The sequence below is a fragment of the Anas acuta genome, chromosome 4 (genome assembly GCF_963932015.1).
Source record: "Anas acuta chromosome 4, bAnaAcu1.1, whole genome shotgun sequence".
In the NCBI taxonomy this organism is placed as follows: domain Eukaryota; kingdom Metazoa; phylum Chordata; class Aves; order Anseriformes; family Anatidae; genus Anas; species Anas acuta.
In genome coordinates, this window is record NC_088982.1 from 61212333 (window position 1) to 61239732 (window position 27400).

A 27400-nucleotide genomic window follows, 5' to 3' on the forward strand; every position below is an offset into this window, starting at 1 on the left:
AGAAAAAGTACTCTCCTGATGTGTGAATGGTGGCACAAATCTCTGAACAGGCCAAAAGTTTGAAGGAGCTTAAAAAAGCATGTGGCTTGCCAGCTTGGCAGCTGTGGTACTTAGGTCATGCGCCCTCCCGACAGGCGTGAGCTGGAGGCTGGATTTAATAGAACAAGGACAAAGTCGATTATGTGTGAGATACGTGCATTAGTCTGTTAATAACCCTAGGTATTTGGAGTAGCAGTTAGGTCATGTAATTCAGACAGCACATACTGAAAGTAACATGATAAAGCTTGTCATCCTCCTGGAGAGGAGGAAGGAGATGCCCTGCTTGCTGTATTTGCACTGAATCCCATCACAAGCTGGGAAGAGAGCTGTGAAGAAAGAGAAATGACCAATGGAAGACTTGACCATGAACCAGTGGGGAATTAAGATGAAGCTTTACAAAGCTCCTCAGGACGATTGGTATTGTGCAGCAGCCCTCAGGTTAATTGGAAAAGAGAATGCCCTGTTAGGTGAGGATGAGATGGACGTCACATCAGCACTCCTCTAGTTTGGGTATGTCTTAAAGGTTAAACTTCTGTAAATATTTTCAAGGTTGTAATTAAGAAATTGCAATCAAGAGTTGTTTGCTCTCCTCAGCTTGCTGACTCTAATTGAAGTCAGATGAGCCTGGGAAATGTGGAGAAGGCTTACTTCCCTCAGAAATAATGAATCAAAAGTTGCAGAGAAACCCCCTAGGTGTTAACCAAGATGGGAAGTGGAAGACGGAGGAAAAGAAGTAGGGTGGGTTTTCTCTTGTTTATGTGTGAACTGTCAAGCGCCAAAATAAAATCAGAAGCTTCCCATAGGAGTTATTCATGGCCTTAACAACAGCCTTTAAAAGAAGCTCATAAGTGTAATTTTTTTCACTAAAACCACGTAATTATTACAATTGATGGAAGCAAAACCTGTTGGTGCTGCAACATGAGGTAAAGAAAGAAATTCTGGGCAGCTGGATTCCAGGTAAGGTTGCACTGGCCGAGAGGGCGAGGACAGGTGGTGCAGCATAGCAGCGCAGGGATTGAGGCAACATGTGATGTATGGTCAGAGGAAATAGGTAAAATTAACTGTTACCTGCAGAGAGCTGGCTGTGCCAGCGTCAGCCACGTCAGCAAAGTTCAGCTCTGGGCAGCGAGGGGAGGCAGCGGTACCCGTGTGCTCGGTGTTCGCTCTGCTGTTCTCGCTGGAAGGATAGCTGGCACTTGCAAGTGGGCATGTGTCGGTACAGCAGGATAGGACAACGTGTGTGTTAAGTAGTTTTTAGTATGTAATTTTTTAACTTTCCCCTTCTGGGAATAGCTTGCCCAGGCAGAAATTGCAGGCTGAAGTGAATGGACTCTTTTTCTGCTGTACATAAAGCACTTGTTCTCTCTCCCCCCATTTTTAGGTAGAGAATTTAACTTATTTTTTTTTCTCTTTAAACCACTCTATTTTTTTAAATAAATAGTTCCTGTAATTAGGGTCTGCAGGCTCTCTGGTCGCTTCTTGAATTCTTTGGATTTCTTTCAGTGTGGTGCTTAATCTCTTCTTGGCTGTTCCCTTTTCTTCGTTGACTCTGTGAGCCACCTGATTTGCACAGCTCATATGAAGAAATTATTTATTGCATGCCTTTCTTGACCGGCTTGTTTTTTCCTTCTTAAACATATTGTTATACCTAAGGCATTAAATATGGGATAATGCAATTTAGGTAAACACAAGAACATGACTGAAGCTTTCCTTTTAATGGTAAAAGTATTAGTTGCCCATACAATGAAGGACAGTGTTAGCCTTAAAGAAAAGAAAGACTCAACTGCAATTTGTCGTGCATATTCAGTACTTCTGAGAACTCTTCCAACTTTCCCTTGTGGGATGCTTTGGCCCAGAAAAGACGAGCAAGTGGTTAGAGCAGCAGACTAAAGCTAATTATAGGACTATTTGTCTGATTTTAACCTTCTAATGAGCACATGTGTCATCATTTCTTCCATTAGCAGCCCTCTGTAGGACGTGGCTAGTACTTCTCTTCAGGGCACAATAAGACATGACCGACAGTGAAAATATCTGTAACTTATGGTTATATTTATAGCCGCTGTAGAATTTCACATGCTCTTTGAAGTGCCTTTAAGTGAATCTGAGAAGTGCTGTAGTTAGGCTCATGCCTGATAATAAGGCATGGAGGAGAGGTCTTTTCTTTCCTTCCTGGAGGACAAAAGAAATATCTTGGAGAGCTTTGAACATTGGGGCTTAGATGAAAGGTAGATGTTTGTACATTTAGAGGATGAAGGGGGATCAGGAGAGAGCTACCCTTGTTGCTTGGCATTTTTGCTTGCAATTTAGTTAGATTCAGTTCATTTCAGCATCATCCGGATTCCTGCCTGTGTTGTTTGGTCATAACCAACTAGTCAGCACTTCTGTAGCTCTTATTTGAAATATGTTGGCTGTCCTTGCTTCTCTCCTCAGAACTGTTGTCAGTCACAGCAGATCACCAGCAGGAGCAGAGGGGATTCGAGACAGAAGTGCATCAAGACCTCCTGAGTGCAATCTGGTTGTCTCTATGGTCTTGGCCCTTAGCTGCTGCTGTGTGCAGTGTATGTCACAAGCCCTGTTGTGGGTGAGCTTAAAAAAAACAAACAAACAAACAACCTTTTCTGGTTGGTGAGCAGAACATGGGGGCCAAGGGCTAGCTGGATTCCTGTTTGTAAATCTTCAGCTGAGTTAATGTTTTATGTAAGTGCCTGTGCAAAACCCAAGAGATTCAGGTCAGGTCTTTTCATAGCCAAAGAGGTATGATTCACATTTCACTGTTGCTGAGTACTTTCTGGACCAGCCTCTGTTTTCACTTCCCAAAATTGATGCTGTTTTTTTTGGCTAATAACTGATTTCTCAGCTTCTCCTTATGCATTTTTAAGGACTTCTGTGCTTACAAAAAAAAAAAAAACAACCAGATCCTGACCTATTTAGTCTGCATTTGAAGGAACTTGGTTCTCATATTATGCTTGAAAGCTATTTATAAAAGTGTGGCTTCACTGCCTTGTTCTGTGCATCTTTCTTTATACTAATGCTACAGCTATATATGAAGTTCTGGTTTCCCCATCCTGCTAGTTGTACTCGCAAGGTGTTTACTAATAAAAGTACAGAGGACATGGGCAGAAAATGGGTGGGTGGGATGGACTGGGAAACTGCGTGGTGGGGAACTTGGAGTTCTACTTCTAGGCTTACTGTGAATTGTGGGAGTCTACTTGTAGGTGGTATCCCAGCATAGTCTGAGATGCTGTTGGACCTGGTAACATGCATTTCACGCTATTTCTTAATGAACTCATTCTGTAAAAGCAGTTTGAGGGAAATAGGTGAGTTTTTGTGCAGTGCAGGTCTTCGGGAACTTGCTCAGCATTTATTGAAGGCCACATGTTCAGCACTTGTTTAGGTTTGTTAAAAATGCCCCACAGATGCTTCTATTTATTTGGGAACTCTAGCTGTTTCCTTCTCGTGTGCCACCTGTTCAAAAACCCTGTAAATTGAATCTGGTGCCTTATTTTATCCCTGACCTGCCCACGATATAAGAAGCCACAATTTGACTTCCCCTTCATGTAGTCAGCTTCAGCATGTAGCATCTTTACTTGGCCTTGTGTAGAAGTGTGGCAAATCACTGTTGAGCAGTGTTGCCTTTGGACTTCAACTTTTTCATGAAATTATTTTTATACTGGTACGTTCTTCCAGGGCTTAATTATAAAAACTTGTTTTCTGGGGAAGCACATCTGCTGGCAGTATCTGTTATTCCTGCATGACTTGGTACAAGTTTCACTGCAGCTGTTAGGTATTGCATATGCCTTTGAGAAATGCTAAAACAAAAATTGAGATGTGAGCAAATTCAGGAAGATAAGGTCGTGAGGGAAAGTTTTTTTTGTTACTGTTTTCATACTGTACGCATCATTCATTAATCAACACCTTAAACATCACTGTTAGGAGAAACAAAGTGGTAGCAAGGAGCAGCTGCTTTTTTGTCTACATTAGTTTCCCTGCTCATTGAGATTTGTTTGTATTACTATTTTTTTAACATTGCTAGCAAAGGATAAAAATGTCCTGAAAAACCTTATTTGATGTGGGATTTGGTAGGCTTTGTGACTGGTTTTAAAAGTGTGGCTAACCTCGTGCTGCTCCCATGCTGCTGGAGCCCCCTTACTGGGGCTGTGAGGGCTTTATCACCTCCCTGTGGAGATGGCTTCATCCCAGTGGATGGATCAGCCCAAAGTGCATCTCCTGCTGCTTCTGGATCCAGACTGTCTCTTGTATTCCAACCAGTCAAGGTAACTGCTGCTGTGTCGGCCAAGCAGAGGAGAAAATAACCTTACAAAACTTTATTGCTAAAATGATGGATGGGTTTCTCATGATTAATGTGTTAATCATAAGTGTTTTGGTTCCTTTGTAAAGAGCAGGGCTGTGTATTTATTCCAGCATGGTACTCGATTCCATAGTGCTAATCTTCTGCAGAGTCTGGTTGGAATGAGGCAGCTCTTCTACGGAGACGTAGTCTTGGTCAGCCTGTTCTCTAAATGTGGTATGCATCAGTTATAGCTGCTTTGTTATCACTATCATTTTCGCAGAATAATCAAAAGTATTGAATTTATCTTGGATTTACTGTGAGGAGCATGGAATCTATTTGCGGTTCTTTGCTACTATTTTGTGTCTTAAGAAGAATTTTTTTCCCCAGTCTTGTTAGGTGAAAATTCCAAAGAAGTAGAGAAAGCTGTGCAGTGTAAACGAGGAGATGAAGTGTATGCAAACCCTCTGCTAGATGCACAAGGAAATGAACAAAAAATATGAAAGGAGATGCTAATTAAATGTATTCCTTTTCCTCTAAATCTGTGCGGGTCCCGTAGTCCCTCAGTGCCAATGTAAATCCATGCAATTCTCACAAGCGTTTCTCATTAGAAAGAGGCTGGGATTATTGCCTGCAGGGGTATAATAGGACAAAATATTTGAGACTGCACTGGACACTTGTTTGCAAGCTTTATGTGGACTGCTACTTGGTAAGAGTTTAAATTAAAACAAAACCAACCAAACAAAATAGCTTCGTCTTGTAATGTGAATTAGGTGGCAATGGTCCAGATGTAGCCAGCTCAGCTGGGAGGTTTCTTGCACCTTATTGTGAAACGTTGAGCCTCAGTGTGATGGTGGAGGGGGACTGGACTGCTTGGAATTTGCTGACCGGACATAGTTCAGTTATTTCCCATGTTGGTGAAGAATAATTCCAAGTGATGAGAGTTCAAAACCTGTGTTTTCAGTGTGCGAGCCTCCCTGCCCTTTGCTAACAGCTCGTAGTAAGATGGAGGACCAGGGCGGTGTCTGGATACAGAGCTGAGCAACGACAGCCTTAGAGGAGTAGAGATGTTAAATACTTGGCTTATGCGTGGCCCATGCAGTGCATGTATGTATATAGAGACAGATTTTTATTTTTTATTTTTTGATTATGATATTTTCTTCATCATTTACACTTCAGATAAGGAAAAAAGCCCTCGATATTTGGTGAGAGGTCTCTGTTCACTGGGGATGTTTGTCCTTGATCTCAGTGTGCAGGTAGGGATTACGGGACGACTAGAATCTGGTTCTGATCTTTGTGCGTGGTGGAAAAAGCTATCTAATAAATGGTTGTATGAGTAGCTAGGTCTTGGCCTCATTTAATTTTAGAAATACCTAGAAATACAGGTAGGAAATACTAGCTGTATTAACATGTTTACGTAGATGTGTTTTGCAAAGCAGTTTCCCCAGATACTGAGTACTTGAAGCACACTGGTATCTGCGTTACATGTACCAAAAACAAGGGGAGGGGGGCATGGCACTCCAAGGAATGAGTGCGGTGCAGTCCAGAAAAGTGCAAGAGAAATAGAAACATCCATCCACTGCTGCATTAAGCTATGGAAAGTTTAACTTTGAACTCTTGGAAGCCTTTGGGACGGTGTTAACACCTGTAATAAACGACCAAAAGCCATGAGTGGAGCGGAAGCAGGTGTGTGTGTGTGTGTAGGGGGGAACATCATTGGTGCCTTGCTGCTACAATTGCAGGGAATTTCTCAAGCGAAACTGCCAGCCGCACCTGGGGAGCGGAGGTAGGTGGATCTGATTTGATTGCTCTTATCCTCCCTCTCTGCTCACCAGTAACTAGGATGGGGGAAAATCCCTGCTGAATCCAAAGCAGGTGGTCAGTTCAGTGTGGGGATATGGGTAGGACACAGTGAGCGGTGCTGTTCTGCCCTTGTTATTGTTGCAGTAATGCTCAGCCATATGGGAGGAAGTGAATTTCTGCTATATGGAGAAAACTGATTGCTAAAAACCATCTAGAATAAAATAGTTTGTGAGGATATGGTGACTGTTGCTATTGCAGCATAAGAAGCTTTTGGGGATCAGCTGAATTATTGGTCACAGTGGTATTTAGACTTTTTTTCTCTTCAAATGCAGCCAGCATGAATGTGCTGTTTGTTGGGTCCCGGGGCAGGAGGAGGCTGGCGGTAACTTTTCCGTGGGAGGGAGGAGGTCCTAGCAGCATGTGTACTTTGCTCAGGACTCTGGCACAGCCGGCGTGTGAAGGGGAATAGAGCCTTCCCTGTGCCTCAGCGGGCTGCAAATCAGCGCTGGGGAGAGCAGGCACGTAAGTAGGGAACAGAAAATCCCATGGGGCACAGACCGTCCGGGGCTTTATCAGGCTTTGTTTTGTGGGTTCAAACCCAGGGAATTAGTGGGTGTGCTGAAACGAGTTTGCCCTGTCCTGCCTGCTCCTCTGCCAGGAAACCTACCTCCTCCCCGTGCCTGCCAGCCCTCTGCAAGCTCCCAGCGAGGAGAAAAGTGTTTTCTGGTTGAGGTCTTAGTGAATCAACATCAGAACGATGACGTGAAACCTGTGACCCGAGTCCAGGCTAAGCTGGGTCACCTCTACGCTGTTTTTCTTTTGAATTGATGGTTGTAACAGAGTTAGACCTTCACTGAAGCCTATTAAAAAGTCCTCAGTATGTAATTTTCCTGAAATGTGCAAAGCTTGTCGTGCTTGATTTTCATATATAGTTGCATTTCCCTGTTGTTTTGTTTTTTTTTGGGGGGGGGGCTGGGTAGGAGGGAATTGAAGCAAATGCTGACATTGCATAAACACCAAAAGTTTTGTGCTTTGGTCTTATAAACAAAATAACATATTTCTTGCTTTTCTTTTTAGGATGTGCTTTACTAAAATATTGATTGTCTTAATGCAAAAAAAGCAACAGTTTCTACAGCTTTATTAAATCTTACCCTAATTTGCCTCTCAAGGAGGAAAAATAAGCTTTGCTGTATTGCTTTGTGCAGACTAACAAAACCTTTTGACTTGCAAATTCCTTGCCAATATGAATTGAGTCTTGTATTATGCGAATCTCCCTTTCAGTTATCCTTCCCTTGTACCTTGATTTTGAATCTTTCCTTTAGATCTTGGCTTGCATGACATTTTCTTTCTTTTCCTTTCTTTTTGCTGTTTGCAAAGACTCTTGGGAGGATTTGACAGATGTGGTGGAGCAATTGCGTGATGATACAGAAGGTGCGTGCCACACCAACATCTTTCAGCTTATTATTTCCACTAATGATTGGCTTTTGACTTATGATTTAGAGCCTGAGTGCAAAATACGGTTCTCCTTTCCAGTGCTTTGGCTTTCTGAACATGCTTGTCTGGTTGCGCCAGGTTGACAGCCAGAACGTGCTGTACTCGTTGCACTGCGGATGGGTGTTTGGGGTCTGCTGTTAGCGTGTTAAAGAAAATGTCTTTGATCACTCTCATTTATGTGTTATTCCTTCAATTGTATTAATTTACCTTTAAAATGGGTATTGTGAAGGCTTTTCTGCTAAATTTTACCAACGCCTTCATGGGCTCTCCGTGATCAATTTTGGTTGCTAAATTCTCACTGATCTCTTTTAGAAAATATGGGGATACTCTATCAATGTTTTCTTTTTTTTTTATTAAAAAAAAAAAGGAAGAAAAAAAACTGCTACTAATTTTGAGCCTTGAAGTGAAAGTAGAAAAAGTGAACAAAGGGGTTGATTTTCTTACATTAAGTGGGTTCTAGGATGATTGTTTTCCTGAGCCTGATATAAACACAACTTAAAAGATCCAGCAATATTTAGAAGCTGAATTTTAAATAAGGTTTCAGAACTCACCCCGAAGTTTCAGTTTTTCTGGGGTACTTATTTCTATTTATCAAATCAAGACTTGGCAAAAAAAGACTCTCAAACTCGTTTTGCAAATTTTGATTAAAACTTGTACTAAATGAGAATTTTTAATATTGCACTGCTTGATTCTTAAAGCGGGGCAAGCATGAAATACGTGAATCCCAGTTCAGCATGCACTGAAGTAAACTCGTAGTTTGACTAAAACCAGCTCTGCCTGGCTGGGGTGGAAGTGTGTGCAGCACAGAAGGTGAATGTGCCTTTTAGAGACAAGAGAATTTTCCTCTTGAGGCTGAGAAGTTCGTGTTCAGCATTGGGAAGAATATAAAATACAATGTAACAGTATGATTAGGAGCATATATATTTGAAAGGCCAAATTTTTAAAAAATGTATCTCAAATCGGAAGCTAAAACTAGGGCTGATGAAACGTAAAAGTCTTGAGAGCACAAGTCCTGTTATCTCTGTATTGATAACCATGAAGGAATAAAACCAGCAGATGTGTTTTGGCTCTTTTTGCCAATTTTGTGAGTTGAGCCAACACAGTGGCTTCTTTTTCTTACCAGTGTTTTGTTCAGTTTTGGTCTCATTCTTGCTGGAAAAATCTTAATCAGAAACTTTATTTGTTGCTTTATAGTACAGATAAGCGATTTAAACCTAAATTTGGCAAAGCAAAACGGTAAAATTAAGTGAAGCGTGATTATATGATAGACTTGGGGTTCTAAATAGAAGGTCAAGTCTGAGTGACAGCATGAACGGTACCTCTGTCTTAAAATATGTAGTAAATATTACCAGAGTAATAACTGATAAATACGGAGGCAAAACAATGCGGCAGGTATGAGGCTTGCTAGAAAACAACCTTCCCATGCAAGGAATTTGAAGCATAATTCTGGCTGAAGAAAAAAGCAAAAGCAACCATGACATAGCAAAAATACGTCTTTATTTATGTTTGGAAGTTGAAATGGTATAAATCTCTCTAAAGAGGGTGTGTTGTGCACAAGAAACTGTTCTGATGTATTAACTACACAGAGGGCTTGCTGGTCAGCTGCTGTGGGTGCTGCTTTCCCTAACTGTTGTGCCGGGTTATGTGCGTGGGCTTCTGCCTGGTGGACACAGCCAGCTCTCCTCAGCCCTGGAGGTGTGCTCTCTCCCGACACAGCAGCTAACTCTGCCCCAGCAGCGCCAGCTGAGAGATTTCTGAGGTAGCCTTTATGGAAGAAAAGGGGTTGGTTCTTTTCTTCTGTAAAACATTGTCCAGATCTTTTGCACTTATTTTTGTGGGATGGTGATTAAATGTATTTCAAAGATACATTTGAAATGTCTGACCTGTCTGTTTGCCCTTGCATCTGTTTCCCCTGCCTACCACCCTGTGCTGTTTTTGCTGAAACTCTTGTATGCTTGCTTGTTGGGAACTTGTCCTCCCTGATTACAGAGTGTGCCTTCCCCCTCGAGGCCAAGATGAAGAGCATAATAGCAAGAACAGATGAGGCAACCATTGAAACGCTATAGAAATGCTGCTTCTCTCAGGAAATGAGATGCATGTTGGTAATGTGGTGTTAGTACAGCTCCTTTCCAGTTTATCCACAGTCCCTTAGAGTAGGCAGGCTGAGTTTGGAATGCAGAAGTAAAAAATTGCAGTAAAACATTTTTCTGTAGAAACAGGCATGCCTCTACTGTTCACTTGTGAGCGTTCATTCATTTTTATTTTAGTTGCTGCTTACCTCTGAGGGAGCGAGTTGGCGGTAAGCAGAAGCTGTGTATCCCCTCTTCTTGGCCGTGGTAGGCAGGGAAGTGTGCTGCAGAAGAAGGCAGGTGAGGACTTTGGATATAAGGGAGTGTCAGGAAAGCTCCAGCTGAGATAGAAGCTGAAAAGATACACACGGATGTTCAACTCCTGTTTGCTTTTGCAGTATTGAAACAGCCTGAGCTTGCTTGAACTTATTTGTCCATCAGGACTGACGGACTCTGGATCAGATGCCAAAAGCAAACAGCTCAGGGCGCAGGTACTCCCCTGGCCCCCAGCTCACTGTGCGAGCCATTCAGCTGGAAACAGCTGCCACTAAAGCTGGGGTGGCAATGAGGAGATGAGGTTACCTTGACCATAAGTCATCCTGTTAGCACAGGCCCCTGCTGTCAGCCTGAATTCAGGTACCAAGCTGTGCCCTGGGGCAGCTGGTGTGCAGGTAGGTGCCTGTACCCTCTGTGGCTTTGACCACAAGGATGGCAATTCCTGGTGTCCTCAGGCTCGTGGCAAGGAAGGTTATGGGACTCCCTGTCAGTAATATGCAGAGAGACAGCTTCAGCTTTTTGAGAGTTTTCTCACCTTCCGCATCACGTAGCATGGCAGAACAGAGGCATGGAAGAAGTCATTTCAAGTCCTTAATTTATCTAGGGATTTATTTCAAGTTTATTTAATTTGCATTTATTTCAAATTATACGTGTGTTCATGATTTCAGAGCCTGAGCAACTAGAACTAATGTCTTTCCTAATGTGAATTTGCTTAACTGAAACTCACTGCTGGCTGGTTTGCTGTGAAAGCCAGTGCTTCATCATAACCATGTATCTCAGTTAACCCGAGTGCAGCATGAACTGCTCACAAGTTATTTCTCTGCTGTGCACAGCAGCAGCCTTTATAAATTTCAGATTGCTGGAAATTTGGATTCTTGACTTTTAAAATAGGGTCAGTATGTGGACAACCTTGCTAATCAATAGGTGCTGCTTTGAGTAGACATGTTTGCACTTAGAGCATTTCATGAGTCCCTGCATTTGATCAAAGTTCTGGCTTAATTTTCTTCTTAAATCTGTTACAGGAATTCAGGATGAGGAGTGATAAAATTTATTGTCGCTAGGAGGGAAGTCCCTAGAGGCACAGTCACAGCTTAAGCTTTTGAGAGCCAATATTGCGTTGACTTTTCCTTTGACTTTTTATGTTCCTAGTTATATATTTTACTGTCTAAAAAAATGATGGTTCCTGAGGTTCTTGGATGCTTTTGAAAGTGTTTTTTTTTTTTTTTTTCCTGGAATCTTCTCAGGAATGCTTTGCTTTTCATGCAGTTTGCATGTGAATGATTAAGGCAGAGTTACACATCTTCAAACACCTGAGAGTTTAGTGTTTTAGGGAAACAGGATGAGCAGATTATTTAATACCTGCCATGTTAATGGGATGCAAGCCCAGTGCAATCATGACCACTGCATGGTCATGGTAGGTCTGTTCTGTAGAAGCTATGATTTTTAAATAGCAAAATTGTCTGGAGAATTTAAGACTGCTTGAATTGAAATCCAGACCACATTGGAAGGCCAAGTGTAAGGACCAAGGCTTTATTCTTAAAGGTCACCATGTAGCATTTATGGTCAACACAGGTTGAGCTTTCTGCAGTTAATGGCAGAGAGAGGAAGTTGGAGAAGGTATTGGCATGAAGTGAGAATCTCAGCTTGATGCCAGGTTCAGGTTGTCAGAGCAGAAAATGGCTGGGTTGACTTGAAGCTGCCTCAACAGTCTTAGTGTATGAAAGTCATTTTTACTTGCATGCCCTGCTCTTTTAGACTCAAATCCAGTGTTGTGCGTGTTGCAGCACGTATAACAAGGTATTTGTTATTGAGGACTTTATTTTTGGAATAAGTCTTTGGGATTTTATGTACTTTTATACCATATGACAGTTGATTTATTTACAGGATGAAAATCTTGGATAAGGTGCATACACAGAGCACCATCATTCACAACAGACTAATGAAGAAGCTGCCTTTAATTAGTCAATGCTATTAAAACATTTTTCAGTGATATGGTGTTATAGTTCTTCAGACTGTGACTGTGTTTTAGTCTTAAATACATGGCCCAGCTTTCCCTTTTTTAACTAAGTGCTTTCATCAGCTTGCATCTTCATCACCTCTTATCCTTTAGAGGTGTTGAAAGAATGTAGTTACCTTGAACGTGCTTCATGCACATTTTTTTTGTTTCTTTTTTAATTAGTGTCGCGTTGAAGCTGGTTGATACACAGCAGTCACAGACCTCTGACTCATGGAAAACTACGCATCTTGCTTCAGGAAGCATAGCATACCCTTGACCTTAGCGTGGGTCTGCATGAGGCAGCAACTCTTGGTACTGGAAGAAATGTATATGGTTTCCTTTGAGTGTATAGGGGAATAGCACCTGAATTCTGAACAGTGTAGTTGGAATCAATCCTAATTCAAATAAGCTGATAGCTGTAGCCTGAGTAATGTTTTCTGTGTAGGTATCTTGCAAGGTTTCTTTAATTTTGCATTAGCCATTGATTTGCCACTTGAGCAGAATCACTTTGGATGCCGGCCCCGCTACTGATGCGATCGAAGCATCTCACAGCTCAGTACTGTGGCAGGGCTCCGTTACTTACAGGCACGCCTTGGCCAGTGGGGAAAAAAATGCTGGTAAGGAAGGATAGAAGCTCTCTCCATCTTCCTGTGTCTTGCTGCTGCCCCGATAGGGAAGAAGAACTAGAATCTGTGATTATTGACAGGATTTCAGTCTAGTCCGCTGTAAATGGAGTAAAACTATACTAGAAGTCCTGCGGGAGGGAGCTGGCTGTTTCTTTGTAGATGAGGTGGTTCTGGAAGGGGTTTGAGCCACGGAACCCAAGCAAAACGTAATTTTGTGCCTACAGCCCGCTGTGGTAGAAGCAAATGCTGTAGTGACAGTCGTGTGCTCTTACAAGGCAACTGTGATGGATATAGTCAGAGGTGGCATTCGTTAGCATCATCCAGAAGTGCACAGAAGGGAATCCTCAGGAGTGCTGAATGTATTTTTAACTGCATGTACAAAAATTATGTTTTTGCAATCAATTTGGTGTTATATTGCATCTGATATTTTTTTATTTTCCTGGGCCTGCATTTCTAGTGATGGTGGCTGTTCTCTTAGCTACACAGCAAATCATAAAATGGATTGCAAATCATAAAACAGGTATTCTGGTCAATTTAAGTGCCAAATCTATCAGTATAAAATAGTAGTAGTTCTGCAAAAGCAATAAAATTCACCCACTAAATTACATCTTTCTACAGTCCAATGCTCTTGCAAGAATTTTGTTGCTAAACGAATAGTTTAAGTTACCTAAACGGTGAAAATAAATTGCAAATGCCTTGTCCCAGACTTTTTATAAGCTGGGAGCCAAATCAATCAGTGCTTGAAGAGTGTAGAGTTAAAACGTAACTCGCCAGGAGCCTTGATCACTCTGTCCCTCAGCAGTAGAAGACTGCAGACGCAGGACCAGCTGAACTTGTCTGGTGCTTCTCTGAAAACGAAGACACTCTTCTGTGGCAGCAGATGTGGCCTGGAGTGAAATGAGGCTCGTGGCTGTCGATTAATGGTGATTTCAACCAGTGCATTGCTTAGCACTGGCTCCATGCTCTCCTCCTCCGTTGGATGGCTTCACTGCTGGAGCTGCTGTGTGCAGGACCTGCCAGGATGGTTCCAGTGAAATTTAGAGAAGACAGCTTTGGGTACTGCTTGATCCTGGAGAAGAAAAGGGAGGAGAGAGAGGCCTTGTCCTAACACGCTTGAAGAGACCAAACCAAAGCAGTTGCGGTACCAGCTTTGAGTGGTGGCAGCTGCCCTGATGGGTCCCTCTCCCCGGACTGTGGATTTTTTCACACCCCTTAACGTTAACAGGGGCTACTTGACTGTTGCTAGCTGAATTGCCACAGAGCTAGGTCTGAGTATTTCTTGGGCCATCAGCATCCCTGATAAAAGCAGCCCATCCGCTAGCAGACAGGCCATGCAAAACTAAGCAGCAGTACCCAGACATCACTACGTGGAGTGCCAGCTAGCTTTGGAGCCATGGGAACCTGAATGTGGAGTGCTTCAGAGGCAGGTTCGGCTTGTTCCCAGGTTTTGCTGGCTCCTAGATTTCACAAATATTCTCTTTTGATCCCCTTGTATAATTTCTCTGGTTCTTTGATTGGGGATGGCTGTCTGCGCTTCAGTAGTTGCTTTTCCTTTCCTAGCCCCGAGGTGCCTTTCACTGCCTCCTTTGTCTGGCGCAGGAAGTCTCAATCACACAGCAGCAGCTGCTGCTCTTGTTGCTTATTTTGTATTCTGCCATAGGTCACTAAAATTAAATATTGCTCATATCAGCTAGAGGCAGTTGGGCCTACAGTGCTTTTCAACTTTCATGAGGTGGCCAAAATTGAAAGCAGGATCAGTGTGATTTCTAATACCTTTATAGTTCTGTGAAGTTTTGCTCCTTGCTTTGTTTCTGGGTGGTGAGTGCTGACAAGATGCCTCGTCGCAGTGGTAGGATGTTTGAGATGACGAGGAGGCTGTAGTCGCCCACACACGAGCAACTGGGCTCATCAGTATCGGCGCTGTGATGAAGCAGGATGATGCCTTTCATCAGCACAACAGCTGCTAAAGGAGGTGGCAGCAGTCTGAGGAAAACATACCCCTTTTGGCTAGGTTGTTATGTCGTAGAGGATGAGAGATCGTCCCTCATGTTGCTATGGACAGGGGGAGATGGGAGCTGTTACAAACCCAGACAGCTCAGGTCTACGTGTCTGGCAGAGGTTTGATGCCTAGTCAGTGGCAGATACGCTGAAGACAAACCCAGGCTTCTGCAGGAGCTTACTTGGGGAGGAGATCCACTGAGGATGGGGGTTGCATCTCCTCCTCAACAATGACGGATGTTTCAAGGCGAGAGAGACATAGGAACCTTCTAAGCTGTCTGAGTGTTGAGGAGAGGGAATCTCTGAGCAGCCAGAAAGAGCTTGAGAGCCCCCCCAGTGGCAGCGAGAGTCACTTCATGGGTGTAAGTGATAGTGCTGGGTGGTAGCAGCAGCAGCCATGTCAATTCTTCCACTGCTGGGGTTTGTAGTTATCTTCGTGGCTTCTGCCATCTAACTTAGCCTTGCTTTCCTCTGTGTTCTCTGCAACAGAAATGCAGTTTTTATTGAAATCCTTCAAGGATTTCTGTCTTGGGTGTTTACTTGTTTTAATTGCTTGCTGAGCACAAGCACGTTTTGTTAGTACAGTGGGTGACATATCTAAGCACTGGGTACGCATCCAGGCTTAGATGCTCTGAGGTCACCTTTTTTCTGCTAGGTGTAATAAACTCAGTGGCGAAAGTGGTAAATTGGTCTGCCACTGTCTACAGCACCCCAGAATAAATGGGCCTTACAAGGATGGAGCTGCTGCTTGTGCTGAGGAACTTGAGCTCAAAAATTGGGTATGAGATTGCAGGTGGAGCAGACGCAAACAGAAGACTTGCAGCTGATGCAACTCTATTGTAACAGCAAGGATTTGTTTCTGTTACTGTATGTCTCCAGGCCTAAAGCTTGAGCAAGCTGTATTGTGGATGCATGACAGTTTCACTCTGGTTACAGGACAGTAACGCTGTAAAAAAGTTTGTTTCTTGAGGTGTTGGGAAGGAAGGTGTTTGGGAAGAGAGGCATTTTGTGTTGGCATTGGCATGTTGTGCTGTGCCAGAGAAAGGCTGTGGGGCACAAGGCCCGTAGGCAAGGTGAATTAGCTCTGTTACACCCAAATAAAAAAAAAGTCATGAAAGATGCAAGACTTGATAGAGAAGAACATTGATGGATTAAGTGTGAGAGGATTCATGGTTGGCTGTAGGTTGAAGAAAAAAATCACCTCTGCAGAGTTCTTATTGGATTGTAGCTGCTGGATATAGCTGGGGATTCGAGCTAGAGCAAGGGACAGCCGTAACATTCAGTAACACCTTGTCAAGATGGAAAGCACAATATTATCATCAGCCTTCAAACTGTGATTTCTTGAAAAATTAAGGATTTTGTAGTGAAAGTATTGAGGAAACCCTTAATATATTGCCTACTCCCACGTCAGTATGGCTTTCATCATAAAGTGCTAGTTAATTTTGACTTTTCTCAAGAACAGACCTGTGGAGAGCACCTCTCATCAAACTGTTACTGCCACTAAAAACATCTTCAAGCTGGGGGACAGAAAGAGGGAGATGGGGTATCTTATTGTACTAAAAATAACTTCTGTTACTCAACAGTATTTTTCTTCTATTTTCCGTAGATCCTAATTATCTCATGGCTAATGAACGCATGAACCTGATGAACATGGCAAAACTGAGTATCAAGGGGTTGATCGAATCTGCACTTAATCTGGGCAGGACGCTGGACTCTGACTATGCACCTCTTCAGCAGTTCTTCGTTGTGATGGAACATTGCCTTAAACATGGCTTGAAAGGTAACCTTCCTCGAGAGGAGTCCTCCCGGGCTGTTGGTTGTAGCATAGGAGCAAGAAAGAGCAATCTTGTTTCAGGGTCTGGTTTGGTATTCAGCAGCAGGCTGAAGAGAGCAGGATGTCTGTTATGATCACAGGTGACGTGACAGAAAGAAGAAAATGCTTGCTGGAGATGTAATAGCAAAGGTGAAAAGTTCAGTTGTTGATGTTGCTTGGCACTTGTTATAACAGCATTGCAGATGTGACTCAAATATGACTAAGTCATTAGGAATAAAGTTGGCTCCTCAGCAAGATCACAACTCCACTTTTTTTTTTTTTTTTTTTACATGTCTTCATGGTTCAGAGGGGCAATGGTCCTCTTGCTGGAAGTGGAGGTGTAGTGCTGAGATCGTTTCTCAGTTCTCCCAAAATCAAGGATTTGGGCTGTGTGCAGCTCTTGTCATGTAAGCTGCTTTTTAAAATGACAGGCAGAGCTTATATTTATATTTACAATATGGAGTCACAACTTAAACTGCCCGGTATCATGCTACTTCATTTGCCGCCCTTGCTTGATAGTAGCTTGGGATGAAAAGCAGGGGATATTAAACTCCCTCTCAGCGCCTGTATGTACATCCTGCAGTGCTGCTTTATTAGTTGAGTTCAGCATTACACGCTGATGAAGCGATTTCTGCACTGGATAAGGTAACGTTGTGCAAGGGAGAAGTGTTCATACTCCTCAGCTTTGTTTATCTGTTTGCTGGTGTCCCTACTGCAGGTTTTAAGTTAACTGAGTTCTCAGTTTCCTTACAGCTGCTGTGAAGTAGCAGTAAAACTATGGAAGAAGCAAATTCATTTCCAGTTCTAAAATGCAGGGGTTATTAGAAACAGTTCTAAAATGTAGGGGTTATTAGAAGTGTTTCCCAAAGGAGGAAAGGATGTACAGAGAAGCTCTTGGAAGCTGTGGCAAAAGACTGGATTCAAAGTGATGCAATTCTCTTCCATGTAATGTGATGGACAGTGAGGGAAAATTACTGCGCACGCAACATGTAACTTGGACACTGAGAGCAACCTTTGCCACTAGCACTGAATCTCAGCTGTTGGTTATCACTGGATGTTGTTTTGCAGTATCTGGGATGTGTAAAATTATTCCTGGCATCCATCTCGAGCTCCTGTTGCCTTATTTGAATGATGCCAGTAATTGCCACACTTGAGCAGAAAAAGTAATCTGTTGTACTTGCCCAGTAGAATCTTTCTGTCAACTGTTCACTGGCTTCTGACCTTGTTTGAGAATGCAGATAGTCAACGAAGGCTTAATGGACTAATTTTATATCTTTCCCTTTTCCAGCCAAAAAGACTTTTCTTGGGCAAAATAAGTCATTTTGGGGACCTCTAGAACTAGTAGAAAAACTTGTTCCTGAAGCTGCAGAGATTACAGCAAGTGTTAAGGATCTCCCAGGTCTGAAGTAAGTATAGTCTTTTACTGCACAAATAAGTTTTTTCTTTTTAATTGTAAGAAGGATCCTGAAGAAGAGAACCAGGGGGACAAACATAATCAGCCATGTTCTGTTGATATAAATGGTTCTTCAGTCTTTTTGTTTTCCTTAATTAAGAAACTACAGAAGGAGAGAGAAGGATATGTTACTTCTTATATTAAGCTCAAGGGTTTCATGGACGATAGTACATTGCTTGTCACTCATTTATGGTTAGCAATGTGTCTTAGGAACGTGTCAGTCTTTACTGACTCCCTGACTGCAGAGGAAGGGAATTGGCAGAAAAGTTACAAAAGTCATTTTTCTTTTTAAATAAATTCAGATGAACTTCTAAAGTTTGTGTAAAAGGAAGGCTCACAGAGGTGGAGAAGATAATTAGTGTGTGGTAAAGAAATCTCTTTGAGGATATATTGCTCTTAAAAGTTGCATAGTCATTTCAGATATCACATTGAGGTTTGCTTATTCCATTACTAAAAAAAATTGTTAGTGTGAAGGCTTTCAGTCTAGAAAATAGCTAAAAAGTTTGAGTAAACTTTTGTATGAGCATCATGACTAAGAATCAGATCATCCTTGCTCAAAAAAAGGGTGAATATATTCAATAACAGCTTATCTGGGGTTAGTAACAAGCTAAGTACATATGGACAGGTGCTTGTACTGGAGGACTGTTCAGGATTCTGCCTGGAACAGCTTACAAGATCAGCATGGAGCACTAGGAGTGTCATGCCAGAGCTCCTGTTACCTTTTCCTGTTGTACCAGAAAACTGCAACGTGACATAAAATAAAGGACAGCTTTGGAAGAGGTCTCTAAAACACGGTCTTGTATACATACTAACCCTTGGGTTATGAAGTGTCATGTGTTAGTGAGGTCAAGACCACAACAGGGAATAACGAAGATGACTTCCACGGGCAATTGCTACTTATACTGGTTAAGATTAGAAAATAAAGTGCTCCACATGCTGCTTGCTATAAGACAGCTGACTGCTGGATACTGAAATTTCCTTCTAATCAGGGTACTGCTCAACATGGGGGGATAGAACACCTTCCTTTAGAGCATCTGATACTGGCTCCTGGCCAGTGTGCCAGGGTAGAGGAGCCAGAGCTGTGATGCAGCATATGAGTTCTCATATTTTTTTAAAGCTGTGTGCTTCAGATTGTCAGGAGAAATGGGGAGAAGGGCTGGAAGGGCTGTGACTATACACTATTGCATCTTGTGAGTGCATTCATGAGCAAAACACTTGAAGAGATCACTGGTGAATTTGTGATTTTGTTGTCTTTGTGGATTCTCAGCAGGCTTAACACCTACATGAAGAAATGATGCCTGGGCATCGGTGTTGAGCTGAACATACACACATTCTTCAGATTTGCTGTATACAAAACTGTATTTGAACTAGAGTTCATCTGCTTCAGTAAATCACCTTCTGTGTAGTACCATTCAGCACCAGTGAAGTCAGGAAAATATTGTTAAGATAGTAACAAATACAGATTTAGGGGAGAAGCAGTGATAATTCTTTAGATAATTGTTTACATAATTACTTGCACTATGTGGTCTCTATAAAGGCTCCTTCCAACCCAAACCATTCTATGATTATATGATAAACTTGTCTGTAACTATTAATGCTTAAATACCTTGTATATCCCTCTTGTCATCAATGGCAGCTGTATCTTCAAGGTGCAGAAACTTCAGACACAATGGGATTATTAAAGCTGTCTGTGAGTGCATATTGCAGTTTGTGTGTAACTTCTGTTTCTTGCCTTTGTAGGACACCTGTGGGTAGAGGAAGAGCTTGGCTTCGTCTGGCACTAATGCAGAAGAAACTTTCAGAATACATGAAGGCCTTGATTAACAGAAAGGATCTTCTCAGGTGAGTAGTGAACTCTCAGATTAGATAAGGTTCCCTTCTGCCCTATTGTAAGATTGTTTTAAGATCTTTTACACCCAAAAAGTAAGGGTGTGTGTACTCTTCCTGATGTGATGGTAATGTTTGTGAAATGTAGAGCTTCCTTTGAAGGCATATAAATGCTTAATATTCTTTCTTGATTCAGGAGCTGCCGTTTTGCCATCCTTATCTCAAGTGTCTGTCTGTTAGAATAAACAAAAATTTTGTTTCCAAAGAGGTGACTTGGGCAAAATATTTGTGTAGATGGGATGCAGTATTCTTGTTTGTGAGATCTTGGCCCTGGACTTGTTTCTGACCTTGTCACTTCATCAGCATCTGACTAAGAACAAGTCATTTTGTTTCTCTCTGTCTGCTTCCCTATTCATTAAAACAGCAGTTAGTTTTTAGGGTAATTGCAAATCCACAGATTAGAACTGCTATGATTACATCAAGTAGTAGGATTTAATAAATATGTTAATATTTCTTTACGTAAACAAGTAGGTTTTTTTGTTGTTGTTGTCTGTCCATGCAAATCCATAGCTGACTTGGGGCTGGAAAGGAGAACTTTCTATTGTCCACTGGAAAATGTGGTGTCTTATGTTAGAGAAGTATTTAATGGAGCAGTAGAAGTATGCTATTTGTAAAACTCTAACATTAAGCCTCAATCTTGAATCCTCACTGTGCTCTGATATCGCTCAACTTTCATGCTTACTTTGCATCACCTTCTAATAGCTGAGAGCCCAGATCTCCTACTTACTGGGTCTTTGCCTCACCCCAAGATGTACTGTGCTGGGAGATGTTTGGTCAGAGCATCAGTTCATTGACAGGACTACACTTCTGTGTAGTTTGTGTTATTGCCTGATTTTTGTTAAGCCTGAGCTTGTTTTATTATTGTATGAAATACCAGAAAAGCCATTCTAGTTGGCCATGTTCTGGTCGAATTTTAAAAGATGCAACACTTGTTTTCTCCTGTTGTCCATCCTGCAGTGAATTTTATGAGCCTAATGCACTAATGATGGAAGAAGAAGGTGCGATCATTGCTGGCCTGCTAGTAGGCTTGAATGTCATTGATGCAAACTTCTGCATGAAAGGAGAAGACCTGGATTCACAGGTACTGGGTGTTCTGTTAATGTTTTTTCTGCTCATTTAAATTGGACTAATTTTCTGTTGTAGAGGACTTTATCTGAGGTTCATATCTTTTTCTATAAGTGATTTAAGACTAATACAAGCTTGCTACCATTATAGTGTTCATCAGTTAGTTGGCATCAGAGATTCAAGATTTTGTTTTTCTCTTTGTTATGCTTTCATGCGGTCTGCATTTGGATTGCTGTGGTGTGAAATGTAGAAGAAGATAAAGCAGAGTGCTGGGATGGACTTTCCCAAAAAGGGGGCGAGAAGTGGACTGATCTTGTAGTTCACTCCTGCTATGTGACTAGATCAATGTAGCCATTAAACAAAAGAGAAAGGCCCACGTGCACTTACGTTACAGCTTGCATAAGCAATCTATGGTTCTAGTGATGATAATGTTTGTCCTTATCTCCTAAGACTTGCTTGCTAGCTTGCTGTTTCTGCTAGCATATTCTTGCTTGAACGAGGGTATGTTTTCCTTCATTCTGGCTAGATTACTGGTATAATGAATCTTTGTTATAATACAACATGTGCTGATGTTCTAACTGAACAACCCTGAACTTCCATAGCTATGAACAGTGTTTCTTCTTAAGAGAAGAATTTAATGTAAAATGTATTTTTTTTTCCCTAGGTTGGAGTTATTGATTTCTCAATGTATTTGAAAGATGGGAACAGCACAAAAGGCAATGAAGGGTAAGCACACGCATGAGAGTCCTGCTTGTCATCTCCTGATAACCTTTCGAGTTTTCAAGATAAATTGTTATCTCTTGATGACTTTTCAAGTATTTCAAGTTGCCCCGCAAGCTGTTAAATTTTTCACTAAAACATTGCTTAGAGTGAATTGTTCCTCTATGAAAAAACAATGTATAAATAAGATACTGGAAGTATTGGGAGGTGGCAGGGGAGGGGAAGGTGTCCCAGGAGTTCTGTGTTCCTTATTAACTGGCAATTTAGGAAGATGACAGTATCTTAACAGTGACCCTTTGCTGAGTTAGGTCTGCCATTCTTGAAAACCTTTTTGGTAAGCAGCTTAGTAGCCTTTACCAGTTGTGCAGCTGGCAGGATAGCAGTTGATTTTTGGCACCACACCATCCCTAAATAAATTCTCCACTTGGAACTGATCATAAGTGTAATAGTTCTGAATACTTGTGCCAGTGTACACAAATGTAGCTATGCAACTTTCAGAGCAAGATCTTGAAAAATAGTGTGGGTACACTGACACACAGATACAGTCCTGTGGTTTTCTGAGACTTTTGAACCTCTTATTTAAGAGGTTCTGCCATTTTGAAATCAAGTACATGTTTAATTATTGTACCTCAGGGTCTGGTGTTTTGATTGCCTTTATTTTATCTGTAGTGTCATTTCTAGATCTCTTCTTTAGTTTGGATCTCCTGCTGGAAATGCATGCAAAAAAGCACATTTGTTGATGGCTTTCCTTGAATGAATTTTGGCAAGATAACTCTTGTCCCATATAAAAGTAGTAAAAGCCGTTTCTTAATTCAAAATAGTTTTGTACTCACTAAAACATTTTTTGCCTTAATCCTTCCATTTCATGTGTGACAAACTGCCTGAATGTTGTCTAGTTGAACATTAACAGTTGGCTGCATTTCTTCTTAGACCTTTAATGGTGTCTCTTAGGTCTATTAATACAAATACTGAGGTTTAGGATCAAAGAGAAATTGTGCTATTTCCTCTTCGGCTTGTCTTTCTGTCCATGTAAGCATTCAGAATGATGGTTTGCCTCCATCCCTCTGTGGAGTGTGGAGCTGGGCCAGAAGCCCCTGTGGGGTGATCAGGATGGGTAGCATAGTTAGATATGTGCATGCTAAAAGTAGGCTGAATGACTTAGGGTTGGCTCCTCTCTGTCTCGTCATCTTTTGGCTTGGTGGAGAAGACCTTCTGATCTGCTTGGGGCCTCCACAAACATGCCACGCAGTCATTGGTTTTAGATATGAAAGGACTATGCTCTGGCTGAGCTGAGTGATTTTTTTTTTTCCAGAGATGGTCAGATAACTGCTATTTTGGACCAGAAGAACTATGTAGAAGAACTCAACAGACACTTAAGGTAATACATGATGTATTTATTCTTTGTTATATAGTATAGCACAATAGAAATGAGACTACAAAAAAAAAGAAGGAATTAATGTAGGCTTTCTTCCTTTCAACAGTGCTACAGTGAACAACCTACAGGCAAAAGTGGATGCCTTAGAAAAATCCAATACTAAACTGACTGAGGAGGTAAGTGTAATAGGGAAGCATCTGATGTTTTGGCATTGTGTAATTAAGTGTAGAAATGGTAAGGGAGGATTTATTTTCAGAGTTGTGGTGTAAGTAATGATGTCAGTTTAATAATGTAACTGGAATAACTGAGCTGCCAAGGAATTACGTTAACTGTTGCTGCTAACTAAATATGATGTAGAAAACAGCTAAATGTGTATGTTAAAAATCAAAACTGAATTGAATCTGTTTTTTCTTTCTGAAGTCTTATGAGTGCTTTCTGATTTTTGGAAAATGCCTTAAAATAAATTGTACAATGGATGCGGTTTCAAATGCCATATAGCTGACAAGGTTTGAGACATAAAGATGGTATGAAAAACTTTATAAACTTCTGTTTATTTTTGATAGATGCAGAAGTTTACTACTATGTTAAGATATTATTTGAAACATAGCAATAACTTTTCCTCTAGCCTGTCATGATTTGTAAGAAATCAAGTCTTTCTGGATAAAACATTGTTCAATCTGAGCATGGAAGGTAGTTGGCATGTGAGTTGTAAGTGTAATCTGTGTCTTGAACTTGGTTTTGCAGTTTATTAATAATGGAATATATGTAATAAAATCTTCACAGGTCAGTTCCCACGACAAATGGGTGAAAGTAATTCTCATCCTAAAAGTTTTACAGCGTCTCTGTCAGCATGTCACTTAGCTCAGCAGAATGACTTTGGTTAGGACATCTCAGTGCCCTGGCAGTATAAATATGAAATAGAAATTCTTTCTTGACAGGGGTTGAACCGTCTTTTGTCACTTCAACTATTTGTTTTTCTCACTTGGAATGTAAACAAATGAATACAGGAAATCTATCTAGAGGGGGACAGAAACCCTGCCAATTGTGTGTTTGGTACATTTACTGTTGTTCTGTTTTGTTCACAGCTTGCTGTTGCAAACAACAGGATTATTACACTGCAGGAAGAGATGGAGCGGGTTAAAGAAGAAAGTTCTTACATCTTGGAGTCCAATCGTAAGGTGTGTGTGTGTGTGTAGATGATTCTGGAACCCTTTGGGCAGTTCCAGCCCAAACTTGATGTAGAGTAGGTGTTTTGAAGAGACTTAATTTCCTTATGTATCTCACGGAAATCTGTAATAAGTAAGAGTAACTCCGGGTGCGCCTTCTGCAGAGGGTAACAGATGGACCCTGGCCACAGTAAATCGTGCCTGGCATTAGCTGATGAAACAGTGAGCATGTGCAGAGCTGCAAGCTAACACAGCATGCTCGTGGCTTGCTGGGTGGAGGTGTCAGAAGGGACAGGAAGAAGGATGATTCAATTAAGGGTTGGCAAAAAAAAATAAAATATTGAAGGTAGGAGTGCTGCTTTTTTTGGCCTGAAATACTACCTTTTTCAGAAATGAAGGGGCAGGAAAGGATGTTGAAATACTCTATCATCTTTTCTTTGATTTGCTGAAAGTACTAGTAACTATGACAATCTGTTATGGGTTTTAAACCCCATCAGATATTTGTCTGAGACTTTGTAACCATATGTAGTATATTGTCGAAGATCTGAAAATAGACAGTCTGTCCATTTTATTCATATTCATTGAATTGCACTGAGCAGCTTGGCGAAATTGGGGAGATGGTCACTTCGCGTAAGCTGCTGCATGCTGCATTAACTGAGTAGAGCTGCTGAGTTTTGATACTTGCAGAATTTGTTTTCGAAGTGGGAAAAACAAATAATCACCAAATGTGAGGATTACTGGCATATATAATGACAAGATAATTGGGTTTCTTCCTTAGGTCACTAAAGACAGAACTGCAGATGGACATGCACTGACTGAGGCACGGAAACAGTTAAAGGAAGAGACTCAGCTGAGGCTGGTAAGGACAGCGTGAGGTTGAAGCTCACTACAAATGGCTTTTTCACATAATTACTCCATGCTAGATGATCACTTCTCAACATGTTTGGTCAGGGGCTTACTGTCACTTCTGCCTGTCTACCTCACTGATCTGAGACAGTCTTGTCAGAATTAATGTTAATTTTGTGACTATTTATCAGTTCAAGGTCTCTTTCTCAAAATGAGCAGCGCAGTTGCTTTTCTAGGTCTGACACATCCCCCTTGCAGGTAAGGATATTGCCACTGTCTGAATTGTTACTCAGTACCTTGTGTTCAGCTGGTGCAAAATAAAATGCCTGAGCAGAACCTTTTAAGGAAATTAAGTCTGCCAGCTTTTTCACTAGTCCCCTCCATCAGGATGGACTCAGGTAGTGCTTTCTGACTCTTTACTAGTAATGCTGGTTACATGGCTTTAATATTGGATTGAAATAACATATTTGTTTTTCTTAATTGTTTTTGATGTGTCAGATCTATAACTGTGATGCTGTGGCAATGCAGCACACTTTGGGGTTGTGACTCCAATGCCAAGAGCACCAGTTAAGAGTGATTACATCATTGATGGTGAAGAAAGCTGGCGAGTAGTGCTGACTGAGCTGTGTGTTCCAGGATGTGGAAAAGGAGCTGGAGGTCCAGATTGGGATGAGACAGGAAATGGAGTTAGCCATGAAGATGCTGGAGAAAGATGTCTGTGAGAAGCAAGATGCTCTGGTGGCGCTCAGACAGCAACTGGACGATCTCAGGGCTCTAAAGCATGAACTATCTTTCAAGCTGCAGGTAGGAAAATAATTAAATCAAATGGGACAAATTCCAGATAAAACTTTTTTAGGGCCTTGGTTTCCACACCCCACCTTGTTTAAAAAGTACTGGGTGTGGAAGGGTGACAGGCAGTCTACCATACTTCTGTCTTGCTCCTGTTTAAACCTTCTCCCTATCTGTATATTTTTTTTTCTACATTTGTTTCTGTTTGCTGCTCGCATTAGGGCTGGCATTCTTCAGGTTAAAGTTGATTCGTGCAAGAAACTTCAAGGAAGATATTTCTATAATGATATATGCAGGAATCATGCAGTTTGGTTCAAACTGCTTTCCAGCTTTTGTACGTGCTTCATAATCCCAGTGATGTTTTTTCAGTTTAGTAAAGAGGATGTGAGCTGCTGAGGGGCAAGACAGAAAGCTGTAATGTTTTAAGCAATTGACCATGTAAGGAGTTAAAGGAAAATGCTGTTTGTTGTGAAGAAAGACTGGCAATGATTTGGAAATGTATGTTTCACTGGGGAAAGCATCTTCTGGCTTTTGTGTGGTTAAAAACTAAACCATGACAGCTTCTGTTCCAATACAATCTCATATTTGAAAGTATATGGTATCATTATATACATCACTGCATAATGGCAAAGAGCAGCACTTAATTCTCAGAAAGAAACAGTAAAATAAATTTTAGAATAGGAAAGTGTTGCTTCTGTGCTCCTTGAGCCGATCATTCTGTGCACAGCAGTTGAGTGATCTTAGCAGCTGCTGTATCACTACGGTTACTACATATTATACAGAAAGCAGAACTGATTATGCTATTGCTTTCCTGTGGGGTTCCCAGATACAGCCTGCACCTGTAGGGCAAGATGCTTGGCCTTATTATATTGACCTGGCATTTGCTTTTTGAGCACCTTCTGTCTGTTTGGGTTTTGCCTCTTTCATTTCATTTACTATGTAATATGTCGTGGCTTATTTTGGTTTTACCAGTACTTACAGAAAGCACGTTGCTATTTTTTTTCCAGAGTTCAGATATGGGAGTGAAACAGAAGAGTGAATTAAACAGCCGTTTGGAAGAAAAAACAAATCAGATGGCTGCTACCATTAAACAGCTTGAACAAAGGTAAAAAATGAAACTTTTACAATTACTATAATTGTTTTCATTATAGTGATAATGTCACACTGAAATGAATGAAGCAGGTGAGAGTCCAAATGCAGTGCTTAGTCACCTCTAAATAACTGTATGTTAAGTGAGTAGGATTAAGTCTCAGCAATAATTTTGAGATACTGTTAGGAGAAGAGTTTTGCATATTTAGGAGGGCTTCCATTAAAAATTTAAAAATTATACTGCTAGAACAGTACTAAAGGTAGCAGCTTTGTTTATCTGTCAGCTGTGTATTTGTATGTTATGCAGTCAGTTACTATCTCTGATAGCACAGATACATCTGATAGCACAGTCATGCAGTTAAAGAAGTGCCTGACTTCTGATAGCTATTGCCATGGGAGCAAGGAGGATAAACATACAGCAGAGACCAGTTTTACAGATGCTTGGTTATTCCAGATCTTTCTGGTACTGTTTTGAAGAAAAAAAAAAAAAAAACAAAAAAAACAAACAAACCCTAAAATTTGAACCATTCTCTTTATGAACTGACAAATGCTCTGATTCTTATACTTTCTGAGAAAAATAAGCTTGAAAAAAATCTCATGTGAAAGTA

General features: G+C 41.3%; 1 protein-coding gene across 8 annotated transcripts in view; it reads left to right on the top strand.

The window, feature by feature from the left end:
* The window catches only part of RUFY3 (RUN and FYVE domain containing 3), a 54394-nt gene that overhangs the window by 13311 nt on the left and 13683 nt on the right, over positions 1-27400 (top strand). For 4 of the 8 annotated variants that reach the window (XM_068679267.1, XM_068679262.1, XM_068679268.1 and 1 more), the window contains exons 2-13: positions 7508-7561; positions 16196-16369; positions 17691-17808; positions 19596-19697; positions 20700-20823; positions 21472-21533; positions 22840-22905; positions 23009-23078; positions 23988-24080; positions 24847-24927; positions 25551-25718; positions 26711-26808. In XM_068679267.1, coding sequence (XP_068535368.1) covers positions 7508-7561; positions 16196-16369; positions 17691-17808; positions 19596-19697; positions 20700-20823; positions 21472-21533; positions 22840-22905; positions 23009-23078; positions 23988-24080; positions 24847-24927; positions 25551-25718; positions 26711-26808 — 1210 coding nt within the window. Of the gene's footprint in view, positions 1-6628; positions 6653-7507; positions 7562-16195; positions 16370-17690; positions 17809-19595; positions 19698-20699; positions 20824-21471; positions 21534-22839; positions 22906-23008; positions 23079-23987; positions 24081-24846; positions 24928-25550; positions 25719-26710; positions 26809-27400 lie in introns of those variants that run through there. The other 4 variants (XM_068679263.1, XM_068679269.1, XM_068679265.1 and 1 more) reach the window with 2 other exon arrangements.